The sequence below is a fragment of the Pseudochaenichthys georgianus genome, chromosome 16 (genome assembly GCF_902827115.2).
Source record: "Pseudochaenichthys georgianus chromosome 16, fPseGeo1.2, whole genome shotgun sequence".
Lineage (NCBI taxonomy): Eukaryota > Metazoa > Chordata > Actinopteri > Perciformes > Channichthyidae > Pseudochaenichthys > Pseudochaenichthys georgianus.
In genome coordinates this window covers 4,641,389-4,654,962 of record NC_047518.2, presented here as the reverse complement: position 1 = coordinate 4,654,962, position 13,574 = coordinate 4,641,389, and the positions used below count along the sequence as shown (strand labels likewise).

The following is a 13,574-nucleotide window of genomic DNA, read 5'->3' as shown; positions in this document are numbered from 1 at the left end:
TAACAGCTGTTCTCCTTTCCCGCCCATTAGATCACAACACTATCTGAAGCTGCCTGTCCAGTTCAAGCCCAGTACTGCAGGCCCAGAGGCTGGTGTGCTGCTCATCCAGTCAGAAACAAGTGGAAGGCTTGTGATACAGCTGACCGGTGAGGCATCGCCTTGAACCTACGACACTTCCTCATGCTGGCTGGCTGGCTGGATTTGGAGGGATGCCATCATCATATTTTGAAGTTAGCTATCTGGCTCCTCTGATGTGTTTGGGAATATTTGCTGATGAACTGGAGATGACTGAGCCTCTGCTGCCAACACAGAGCCTTCTGCCTCAGAATGTGGCACAGGTGTCCTCAGCTCGGTGTCCTCCTCGGCCCATGAACAATGATGAGGTCTGAAGCCGAGGGACTTGGCCTGACTGGCTCACAATTAGTCTGCACAACTATGACATTTCACAGAGCGAATGATGGTTGTCCCTTCACTGTGGATCTGGTATCTGCCTCATCACCGAGTCATGTCATAAGTCAGCCATTACTGACGTTAGACATTACTGGTTGGGATACGTTCGGCACGACTTGGAGTTGTTTACACAGAATGTCTTTGTCTCTGATTTGATTCTTTTAATTTGCGATGTTGCACAGTATTAATGTGAAAAGGGGGCTAAATGAATTTCTTGTAACCTTGTGATAGTAAGACTACTGGGATTTATGAATTCTGCTTTTTCAAAAATGTCAAATGTAAGTCTACATTGCAGATGGCTTCACATCCTGTGGAGGCCACCTGCACAGTGGCCTTCATCAGCCCCATGTGTTGACTTCCCAGCATCTTCCAAGAATCCTTCCAAACAGTCCAGATGTATTTGATTTGGACCTGATCAGTGACGCTCACAGCAATTTTCGAATGGTTAATGATTATTAGTACATGCTAACAGAGTTTCATCTGGCGGGGTGCTTTGTTCGGCAGCTTGCCAGGCCTGCTTAGGTTGGTTACCATGGCAAACAGTGTTAATCACAGTTCCAGTCACAAAACATTACCTCCCAATTTCCTCTTATGGCTCTGGGGCAAATGTTAAAAATTGCCTGGGATATTGGATACACATCCATTGTTGATTTTGAAGCTCAAATGGCTAGACATGAGGATGAGTGGTCAACCTTTGACATGCCTCGCACTGTCAACCCTAAGGAAGTGAATAACACTAGAGATGAGCATTATTTTCCTGCTAGTAGACCTTTAAAGTCTTCTTTGTCTTATTTTCAAAGGCATCTCTCAACGTCCCCTGACAACAACCCTGAAACTTTTAGATTTACAATTTGCACATGCATTAAATAGAATATATTATATGTTCACATTTTGAATAAAGTTTTGTCTTAAAAAAGGTTGTCTGTTTTTAAGTAGCAAAGATTGGGGGCGTAAAAATAAAACTGGTAGCTTTCCGTTTCTCTGACTGGGCTCTGCTTGTGTTGTTTAGAGGATAATAAAAGCAAGAACACCAAGTACGTCTTAAAACGTAATGCACAACTTTAAACAAAAAGATAATGATTAAAACAGGATTTGCACAGCATGAAAAACAGTTTTGATACCATGCAGCACATAGTTGCTGTCAATATTAAAAACTAAGTGAGTAACATTGCACCTGCCCTGTCTTTCATTAATTCTGTTCAACATCAGAGCATGTACACAATTCAAGTGTTTTGCCACTCACATTTAGTTTGGAAACACACTCGGCACCACACAGGACTGAGTGTTCTGAGATCCATGCTAATTTCAGATAAAATGGGATCTTGCTTTCATTATTGTTGCTCCTAACTGGAAAAGTCTTCCGCCTCAGTTTCTCAAAGAACTAACTAACTAACCATGTTGAAGTTTTACTCCAATGGTTTATGATCGGTTACTATATTCTTGTATTTTCTCCATTGTAGCATCGCCCCGAGTCCCCTCTTGTAGTTACGTTTTGATTGTTCCCCCCTTTGCATCTGTACAGTACAGTACCATAGAGATATCGTTTATTTACTCGTGGTCACATCTGACTTGCAAAACATCTTTTGAAGAAATAACAGGAAATTCCCCTTTTTTTAAATGTTCTGAAGCAAGACTTCCAACACTAGGGGTTAGGGCGGCACAATTCAAATGAAACCACAACATTGACAAGAGCAAAATTGTAAATAATATATTCAGTGATAATGAGAAACATTATGCAAACATGGTCAATCACTGTTATCTCGTGAATCATATCGCAAGCATTCAACATCATCGTAGTTGGTTGAGTCTTCCAGATCTTGCAGCCTCCCTTTAATGCTGTTATATCTGATCCTGTGATCTGCAGCTGACCTGTGACCCGGTCAGCGGGCTGCTATTGAGAGGCGAAGTCCCTCCCCTTCCGGGGGACCTTATTTCGGAAAAAGTATGTCAATGGAGAGAGAAAGATTATCTTTTGATCCCGTTTGAATTGTGCCACAAATTACACATATGATGTTTGTCAATTTAAAAGATAATTTTGCAAGTCAAAAAAATTAAAATGTGCCTTAAAACTGTGAAGTAACACATTTGTTTGTGTGAAATGCTCAATGAACTACAACTCTGGTCTTGCATATGTCACCAACACCAAGATGGCCGTCACGTTAGCAGATGTCACCCTTTATATATACAGTCTATGATTTCACCTCTTTCTTTCAGAATGAAGCGAAAAATATTAAAAGAGTTGAAAATCACTACAATTTTGGGCATGTTGAGAGCTGTTACTTGTTGCTAGGGACGCTGCTATCGATATTATTTCCGTTATGTTGTGTAACTGTTTAATGGTGTTATCTTTATTGCTACCCCCTTCCCGTCAATGTATAGTGTTGGTCCACAGCGCACATCTAAAATGGTGGCATAGATAGCCTACGTTATTTTCCCCTGTGCAATTCTTCATTTAATAATAATAATTCCTTGCATTTATTATAGCGCTTTTCCAGTGCTCAAAGCGCTTTACAGATACACATTACACATATTTTATATACATGCAATGGTCACTGTGGACAATACCCACAGGAGCAAGTTCAGGTGAAGTGTCTTGCCCAAGGACACAACGGCCTGACGCAGTGGCGGCAGGAGCTGGAGTTCACCAGCACCCCCCTTGATCTGATGCACAGACCACTGCGCCACCCGTCCACGAACAATAACGCATACTTATCCTTGTGTTTATTTATTTGTTTGATTAATAAACACAACTTGGAGTCCGTCAGAACCGAGGGTCGGAGCAGCTCATTTGCTTTAGAGAATATTACACCCGGAAGTAAGTATTCTCTCCGCTTCGCTTGACCAACCCCGTGATAGTCCTCAAGCTCTGTGATTGGAGAGTGTGCTCCGAGGGTTACGCCGAGCGTCTAACAGCACTTGAAATGGGATGGAACCACGGCAGACTGTCCAAAACTGGATTTGAACGGGTCCACCGCGTCCCCCCCCTCCCCCACCCCCCTCCCCAGAACTACACATGCTGGCTATTGTGTTTCGCAACATGTTCTCTATCTATGGCACGTCTCTACTGGGAGTTGTAGTTTTAAAAGACGTTTTCGTATTTCCCATAATAAGAAGTTGCCAGTATTAAACTGTGTACATCCCTGGAGGTTTAGGGGATAGGAAACACTCACATTCAAAAAATATAATTAATAAATGGGTGAAAATGGCTTGTGCCCATTATGGGCAGCATTAATATATACCCACATGCCAGCTAAGGTCAGAAGAGCTTTATTTAACAGCTGGTCTTATGTTTGTGACCCCTGTTGTTAATTGATAAAATTACATTACATTAATTGATAAGCCTGAAACATGCACTTGTCAAGGTTCAGAGGCACATTTTGCAAATATGGCAGTAGCCATCGATCATCTTAAGATGATCCCAAGTTGGAACATTTGCGTTACATCAGCATGTGTAACAGTTGTAAATATGCAGTGGTGTTTATTTGTAAATCATTTAGTATAATCACACACATTCTGTGTTTTATATTTAACAATTCTGTGTTCTTTATTTATTGATTGTTCATTACCTGACAAGGCCGGAGATGAAATACTACATACATCTTATAAGAGTATAATACATGTGTATAATGTATGTTTAATATCAGTTAAAATAAGTGCTTCAACAGTCAATAGTTAACATTGCTGGAGGTATACACACATATTGATAGATGTCTTGTGATGCACTATTGAGGAACCTGCGACCCAAGTTTTCCATTCAGTGCAGAACTACACCACAGTTGTGTAGGCCTATATGATATGTCAATAAACCTTACAGGGTTCATACACTTTTTCACCAATGATTTTCAATGACTTTTCCATGACTTCTCAATTACCTTTACCTCATTTTCCATGACCAAAAAGAAATTCCCACTGAAAATGGTTTATTTTAACATGGAACAGGGAAATAAGGTCTGCATATGAAACATGTTGTGCCTATCTAAAACAAATCAAATAGTAGGCTTACTAGCTTCTACACGCTAAAGCAACTGTAGTCAGGGAGGCTGGTATGAAAAAGGTGGCAAGGACCCGACCCCTGACCCCCTGAAAGCAGCAGTGTCAATAATAACAGAAACGCCAAAGAGTCACATCTAATAGAAATATATAAAAGCATTTATTTTAATTGTGTCGCAGTCAGTTTATAATTCTGGCAGCACTGTTGAGCATTTTGAAAATGTATTGTCATGCCTGTGCAAGGCTTAGTCTTTCTATCTTTATGGCATCTGGTGTAACTAAGTTCATAAACTCAACAAGTACTATACGTGGGTACAATTTTGAGATACTTGTACTTTATTTAAGTATTTCAATGTTTTGCTACTTTGTACTTCTACTCCTCTACAGTTCAGAGGTACATGGTGTACTTCTACTCCTCTACAGTTCAGAGGTACATGGTGTACTTTTCCTCCATTACATGTATTTAATACCTTTAGTTACTCTACAGATGTGGATGAATGATGTGAAATCTAATCAAGTGTTGAATCAGACTTTAGTTCCACCTGGAGTAAATCCACCAGCTACCCTGCAGTCTACAAAGTACTTCAGACTAGCTGCACCTTCACCAGCTTTGAGAACACTTTCATGATCAATCATTATAAAACATATCATATATATTATTCTGAAATGGACCAATCTGCACAATGACTACTTTTACTGTCTTTCACTATATTTTGATGAGAATACTTTTCTACTTTTACTTGAGTAACATTTTGAATGCAGGACTTTTACTGTAACAGAGTATTCCTACACTCTGGTACTTCTACTTTTACTCAAGTACAAGATCTGAGTACTTCTACTTTTACTACCAGATGAGAGTACTTCTACTTTTACTCAAGTACTAGATCTGAGTACTTCTACTTTTATTCAAGTACAAGACCTGAGTACTTCTACTTTTACTCAAGTACAAGACCTGAGTACTTCTACTTTTACTCAAGTACAAGACCTGAGTACTTCTACTTTTACTCAAGTACAAGACCTGAGTACTTCTACTTTTACTCAAGTACAAGACCTGAGTACTTCTACTTTTACTCAAGTACAAGATCTGAGTACTTCCACTTCTACTAAAGTACAAGATCTGAGTACTTCCACTTCTACTAAAGTACAAGATCTGAGTACTTCTACTCGAGTACAATATCTGAGTACTTCTACTTATCTGAGTACTTCTACTTTAACTCAAGTACAAGACCTGAGTACTTCTACTTTTACTTAAGTAAAATACCTGAGTACTTCTACTTTTACTCAAGTACAAGATCTGAGTACTTCTACTTTTAATAACAAGATCTGAGTACTTCTACTTTTAATCAAGTACAAGATCTGAGTACTTCTACTTTTAATCAAGTACAAGATCTGTACAAGATCTGAGTACTTTTACTCTAGCACAATATCTATACTTATACCACCTCCGTTTATAGCCTATGAAAAAAACTATTAGAAAACGAAGGCTAAAGCTAACGTTAGCAGATAGTGACAATGTATGCTATTGCTAGCTAGCTAGCTCAACGATTCCTTAATGATATTGTGACAGAAAAACATTTCAGTTCACATCACGCTCTGCCGCTCTGCTCTGAACACCTGAACGGCCGTTGTAACAGCTGTTCACCAGCGGTGCAGTCTGTGCCACAGTGACTCTGCACAGTTAACGAACGCACCGTAGATAATGTAGCTGACCGTCATACCGGAGCAGCAGAGTTCAACCGACAGCCAGGAAGACTCGAGCACACAGCTCGCGCTTCATATATTAAAAAATAATACCATGCGCGTCATGATGGCACATAACAGCTCGCGACCGCAGATTATTTTGGCGATTAGATAAAATGTAAATTATATTTGACGCAGTTACATTTCCATGACTTTTCCAAAACTTTGGGAAAAACATCGTTTTCCATAACTTTTCCAGGGCCTGGAATTTTCATTTTGAATTTCCATGACTTTTCCAGGTTTTCAATGACCGTACGAACCCTGACCTTAGAAAATCTTGAAATCTTGAAAGGGATGTGCAAAATAGTCATTATATACAGTCTTTAATGAACTATTAGTAGAGAATAACGAGTAATGAATATACTTTATAGGGATCCTATTAATATCTAATAATAAAAATAATGAAATTCAATAACATGCTTTAACCACTAGGTGTCCCTTTATATCAGCTGTGCACCTTTATGGTGTAAATACAGCCTTTCTACCAATTGGATCAAATATAAAAGTCAGCCGAATTAGTGTTGATACTGCAAGGAGACGTATTGTGTAAAAAGAAATGTAAGATGTTGTTTAATGGCTGATATATATATATCATATTTATGATCCACGTCATGTTTTCAGTGTTGGCGGCAGTTCCTCATGTTTGTCTAGAAGTCTTCTCATCATTATCCTTCAGGGCTCCGTTGGCGGGGCGCAGCGCCCCTCCAAGACAATGGTAGGGGAAACACTGTGTTTAATCAACGATAGGTTCCCCCCCCCCCCCTCAAAGGTGATTGGTTCACTGCATCACAGGTATTATTGTGATTGGCTCTTGGGCCACATCAAAATTAGACGCGCTGTCATCCTCTCATACTGACACCTGACACCACACATACACACGTAGGGAGAGCCGGGACGAAAGTAACGGAGCGATTTTATCCGAGCCCAAACTACTTTGACCAGCCAAATTACGTCAGAATGATCAGCATTCAATACTTAACAGACCTACTAAATATCAGGTTTTACTGTCAGGAGTAGCTAGTGTTGTCACGATACCAACATTTTGGTTTTGATACCAAGTCAAGAATTGCGATTCCGATTATTTTTCGATACTTTTCTTAAAAAAAGGTAAACAGTCTTAAATGTAATTATTGTGCTTTATTTCACACCAGAACCATAACACAAACTTTTAAACAATGAGAACAATAAATAAAATAAACTACAAGAATTCGTATTAAATAAAATTAATACATTTCTTACAGACAGGCCTCGTGGTGTCCGTAGGCTTGCCCTCACTGTCAGAGATATAGCTCAAATACATCAAAATGTAGCTTCTGGCGTCTTTTTTGTCAACAAGCCGAGGTGCAGCGGCAGTTGCACTCCCACTTGCAGCCATGCTTCTTGTTTTCTCACATGCTCTGGCAGCTAGCGCGTGCACGAGAGAGAGGGGAGGGACTTAGAGCGTGCTTGAGAGTGGCGGGACTGCAGGCACGGCTGCAGTGCAGGGAGTGGAAGCAGATCGCTGAACACACACGGCTCTTATTAAACGGCGCTTTCTCACCGGAGTACTTTCCCCCGTCATTCTTAAAGTACCGATACTAATGAAACGGAGGAATCGTAACGTTTTTAACGGCAGGGTATCGCGGTACCTTTCAAGTACCGGTACACCGTCAACACTAGTCAGGAGTCAGTGTCTCTCCCCCAAACTCACACATATACAATTCGATATGAACTGAAGAGCTGCATGAAACTAGGCAAAGAGCCGCATGCGGCTCGAGAGCCGCGGGTTGGCCACCCCTGCACTGGAGCTTCCACAAACAACAATCAACTTAATTATTACATTGAAATGATGTACATTATTCAAGTTTACATTCACTTTGGAAATGAGCGGAAGCGCTCTCTTTCCCTCTCTCTCTCCCCCCTCTCTCCCCCTCTCTCTCTCTCTCTCTCCTGACAGCCTATCAGTATCTCATGCAGCTCACTGATCCAGTAATGAGTGACCCGACAGTGAAGAATAAATATATTTATAATAACTAGTTTAGCTTGTTCCAGAGGTAGATCAAATAGCTAAGTGTGTTAGGTCTAACTCTTGTGTGTTTCGCTCTGCTCACCGGTCCGGTAGGAGGAGCTGCAGGATTTCTGCTTCACACACGTTGCATACCGCTATTTTACTGTCTTTTTCGGACACCTTAACATAATTCCAGACCGGTGAAGCCATTTTGGCGAGCTTGTTTTGCCGCACACAGAGAAAAGTGTCATGTATTTTACGTCATGCGATCGGCTCTCGCGATCGGCATGTTTAGAGAGCACCGATTGATTGGTAGAGAGTGAGTATCGGCCGATATCGATCGGTGACCGATCGATCAGAGCATCCCTAGCTGTATTCAGTGATGTACCTGAACGCGTTCAATGAACGATCATTCATGAACGCGTTCATATTTTGGGCGAACGTGAACTGAACGTACTGTATTTCCGCAAAATGAACGTAATTGAGAATGCGTTCATTCTCAGCGCTGTATAACGGCGTTCAAAAGTGCGTTCATTCTCAGCACTGTATTATAACGGCGTTCAAAAGTGTGCCAGATTTCATATGCCTTTCAGCCGAAAACCCAGTTAAAACACACTGTAAACAGGCTTCAAAATAATGCGGAAAACCACCCAATCTGGCAACAGCAAGCTGCCTGTGACGCGTACGCGCCTGTCACCCCTGGCTGTCGCACTAAAATATAAATATACTAAATATATCAGACTCCTCACAACAAACAATGTGGAACCGCGGAACGGGCGAGCATTGAATGAAGGAATTAGTATGGACGAAGCCGAGAGCAGCTGCAGCAGCACTCGCTCAGAGTGAGACTCTACGGCGTCGGCGTATGAGCATTTACAAGAGTTTTACGTTAAAGTCAGTACTGACTCAGACGGAAAAATCAAACGTTTGCCTGTAAACTGTGTCCGCCCGGTTTGAAAAAGCAAGTCCGTACATCGACGACGTCGACAACAAACCTTAAACGGCACATTGAGAATAAGCACACGACTAGCCTTTCACGGTATGTGCGAGTGGCAAATAAAAAAGAGAGCCAAAACAGATCCACTACCACCCAAATCCCATTAACATCGTACAGGAGACAAATAATAGCTCGCAGCAACGTATTGAAAAAATAACTATAAACTATAAATTAGTTCATTTTTGAAACCATGAACTTTAGTTCAACATTTTTAATTATGAACTATGAACTGAACCAGTTCATTTTAAAATTTGTGAACTGTGAACTGAACTAGTTCATGTAGAAAGTGAACTTTCCCAACACTGGCTGTAGGTCTATTCAAATTGCATTCGGAGGCATTTTGATCTGACCGCGGACGCGCTGATATTATAACGCGAGAGAATGTCTACACATTTAGTGTATAAAACTCCCCCACTACTAGACTATTCATTGCACCCCTCTAGCATAAGCCCGAATGGTCTCAACCATATTGCGTCAGTAACGTGCACTTGTTGTTACAGCAGGATCAGTTTGTGTGTTGTGGACACGAACGGTAGATTTTCGCAATCCGTGTTCTCAACATGCTTACTTTAACATACTTTTTCATGGTGGGGCTAAGGTAGGGCTAAGCCATTTCTTGGTATGGCTGTAGCCTACCCCAGCCATACCCTGGCGCCACCACTGTCTGTGAGCCTACGTGCGTGATTTGCGAGGAGAGGTGAATTGTTTGTTTGTGAATCTCTTTTGTTTCGTCCAACTTATAGTTTTTGTTTGTTCTTAGTCCCCCCCCAAACAGCCTTGCTGTGGTGGGAGGGATATTAAAACAGAGTAGAATAGATTTAGTGTGGAGTAATTTAGGGGAGAAAATTGGCAGAATTTAGTATAGGAATACTGCCATGAGGGATCATAACATATTGAGTTTCTGCATTGGAACAGTGATAAAAGGAAGAGGAGGAGGAGTGTGATGCTTAAATGCCTGTCTGCTGAATGATGATGGATATAAGGTTAAAGTGAGAGAATGTATGGAAAAAAGGGGAGGTTTGAATGGTGAAGATGTGGGGTTGTGTTGGGAGGGATTTAAAAATGAAATAAAAGGGATAAGTATAGGATTTTGTAAGAATAGGAATAACATGGAAAGAGAGAAAGCCTTTCTGAAGAACCAGCACCTTACCGTGGTAGAGAGGTTTGTGTGCCCTGATGAACCTGGGGGCTGTGTTGTCTGGAACCTTGTGTTCCTGGTAGGGTCTCCCATGGCAAATTGGTCTCAGGCAAGGGGCCAGACTAAGATTGGTTCAAAAGACCTCATGAAAGAAACAAGAACAAGAAGTGAGGATACCCGGCCTGGAGGAAGCCCGGGGTCCCCTTCTGGAGCCAGGCCCAGAAGGAGGACTCGTCGGCGAGCGTCTGGTGGCCGGGCTTGCCACGGAGCCCGGCCGGGCCCAGCCCGAAAAGGCAACGTGGGCAACACCTCCGCTTCTCCGTCCCGCGGGCCCACCACCTACGGGAAACATCGATGGGGTCGGGTGCGCTGCCAGAAGGGTGGCAGTGAAAGCGGAGGGTCTCGACGGACCAGACCCGGGCGGCAGAAGCTGGCTTTGGGGACGTGGAACGTCACCTCTCTGGGGGGGAAGGAGCCGGAGCTTGTGCGGGAGGTGGAGCGGTACCAGTTGGATCTGGTTGGGCTCACCTCTACGCACAGCGTCGGCTCTGGAACCTTACTTCTGGATAGGGGTTGGACTCTATTCTTCTCCGGAGTTGCTCAGGGTGTGAGGCGCCGGGCGGGTGTGGGGATACTCACAAGTCCCCGGTTAGGTGCTTCGTTGTTGGAGTTTACCCCAGTGGACGAGAGGGTCGCCTCCCTACGCCTGCGGGTTATGGGGGGGGAAAACTCTGACTGTTGTGTGTGCTTATGCACCCAACAGCAGTTCAGAGTATTCGGCCTTCTTGGAGACCCTGGAAAGAGTCCTGTATGGGGCTCCTGAAGGGGACTCCTTAGTCTTGCTGGGAGACTTCAACGCACATGTGGGCAATGATGGAGACACTTGGAGGGGCGTGATTGGGAGGAACGGCCCCCCTGATCTGAACCGGAGTGGTGGTTTGTTACTGGACTTCTGTGCTAGTCATGGATTGGCCATAACAAACACCATGTTCGAACATAAGGATGCTCATAAGTGTACGTGGTACCAGAGCACCCTAGGCAGAAGGTCCATGATCGATTTCGTTATCGTATCATCGGACCTGAGGCCGTATGTTTTGGACACTCGGGTAAAGAGAGGGGCGGAGTTGTCAACTGATCACCATCTGGTGGTGAGTTGGGTCGAGTGGCGGGGGAAGCCTCTGGATAGACCTGGTAAGCCCAAACGTGTAGTTCGGGTGAACTGGGAACGTCTGGAGGAGGCCCAAGTTCAGGAGGCCTTCAACTCACACCTCCGGCGGAGCTTTTCGGGCATTCCTGTGGAGGTTGGGGACATAGAACCAGAGTGGTCGGTGTTCAAAGCCTCTATTGCCGAAGCCGCGGTGGGGAGCTGTGGTCTCAAGGTCCTAGGTGCCTCAAGGGGCGGTAACCCTCGAACCTCCTGGTGGACACCGGTGGTCAGGGAAGCCGTCCGACTGAAGAAGGAGGCCTTCAGGGATTTGTTATCCCGGGGGACTCCCGAGGCAGTTGCAAGGTACCGACAGGCCCGAAGGGCAGCAGCCTCATCCGTGGCCGAGGCAAAGCAGCGGGTGTGGGAGAAGTTTGGAGAAGACATGGAGAAGGACTTTCGGGCGGCACCAAAGTTGTTCTGGAAAACTGTCCGACACCTCAGGAGGGGGAAGCAGGGAACCATCCAAGCTGTGTACAGTAAGGATGGGACGTTGTTGACCTCAACTGATGGAGTGTTGGGACGTTGGAAGGAACACTTTGAGGAACTCCTGAACCCGACAACTCCGCCCTCTATGTTAGAGGCAGAGCTGGAGTATGACGGGGGATCAACACCAATCTCCCGGGGGGAGGTCACTGAGGTCGTCAAACAACTCCACAGTGGCAAAGCCCCGGGGGTGGATGAGATCCGCCCGGAAATGCTGAAGGCTCTGGGTGTTGAGGGACTGTCATGGTTGACACGTCTCATCAACGTTGCGTGGAAGTCGGAAACAGTACCGAAGGAGTGGCAGACCGGGGTGGTGGTCCCCCTTTTCAAAAAGGGGGATCAGAGGGTGTGTGCCAATTACAGAGGCATCACACTACTCAGCCTCCCCGGGAAAGTTTACTCCAAGGTACTTGAAAGGAGGGTCAGGCCGATTGTCGAACCTCAGATTGAGGAGGAACAATGCGGATTCCGTCCTGGTCGTGGAACGACGGATCAGCTTTTTACTCTCGCAAGGATCCTGGAGGGGGCCTGGGAGTACGCTTATCCGGTCTACATGTGTTTTGTAGACTTGGAGAAGGCGTATGACCGGGTTCCCAGGGAGTTACTGTGGGAGGTGCTGCGGGAGTATGGGGTGAGGGGGTCTCTACTCAGGGCCATCCAATCTCTGTACTCCCAAAGCGAGAGCTGTGTCCGGGTCCTCGGCAGTAAGTCGGACCCATTTCCGGTGAGGGTTGGCCTCCGCCAGGGCTGCGCTTTGTCACCAATCCTGTTTGTAATATACATGGATCGGATTTCGAGGCGTAGTCGTGGGGGGGGGGGGGTCTGCAGTTCGGTGGACTAAGGATTGCACCACTGCTTTTTGCAGATGATGTGGTTCTGATGGCTTCATCGGTCTGCGACCTTCAGCACTCACTGGATCGGTTCGCAACCGAGTGTGAAGCGGCTGGGATGAGGATCAGCACCTCCAAATCTGAGGCCATGGTTCTCAGCAGGAAACCGATGGACTGTCCACTCCAAGTAGGGAATGAGTCCTTACCCCAAGTGAAGGAGTTCAAGTATCTCGGGGTCTTGTTCTCGAGTGAGGGAACAATGGAGCGTGAGATGGGCCGGAGAATCGGAGCAGCGGGAGCGGTATTGCAGTCGCTTTACCGCACCGTTGTGACGAAAAGGGAGCTGAGCCAGAAGGCAAAGCTCTCTGTCTACCGGGCCATTTTCGTTCCTACCCTCACCTATGGTCATGAAGGATGGGTCATGACCGAAAGAACGAGATCGCGGATACAAGCGGCCGAGATGGGTTTCCTCCGCCGGGTGGCTGGTGTCTCCCTTAGAGATAAGGTGAGAAGTTCGGTCATCAGGGAGGGACTCGGAGTTGAGCCGCTCCTCCTTCGCGTCGAAAGAAGCCAGTTGAGGTGGTTCGGGCACCTAGTTAGGATGCCACCTGGGCGCCAGGTGGACCAGGTGGAGGGATTATATCTCTTCGCTGGCCTGGGAGCGCCTTGGGATCCCCCAGTCAGAGCTGGTTGATGTCGCCAGGGAAAAGAAAGTTTGGGGCTCTCTGCTGGAACTGCTACCCCCGCGACCC

General features: G+C 44.9%; 1 protein-coding gene across 5 annotated transcripts in view; it reads left to right on the top strand.

Annotated features, from left to right (window-relative positions):
- Positions 1-2,705, top strand: part of cep192 (centrosomal protein 192) — a 55,570-nt gene extending 52,865 nt beyond the window's left edge. For all 5 annotated transcript variants that reach the window (XM_034101900.2, XM_071205792.1, XM_071205791.1 and 2 more), the window contains one exon: positions 31-2,705. In XM_034101900.2, the coding sequence (XP_033957791.2) occupies positions 31-163 (133 nt within the window). In that variant the 3' untranslated portion in view covers positions 164-2,705. The remainder of the gene's footprint in view (positions 1-30) is intronic.
- Positions 2,706-13,574: the final 10,869 nt, after the last annotated feature.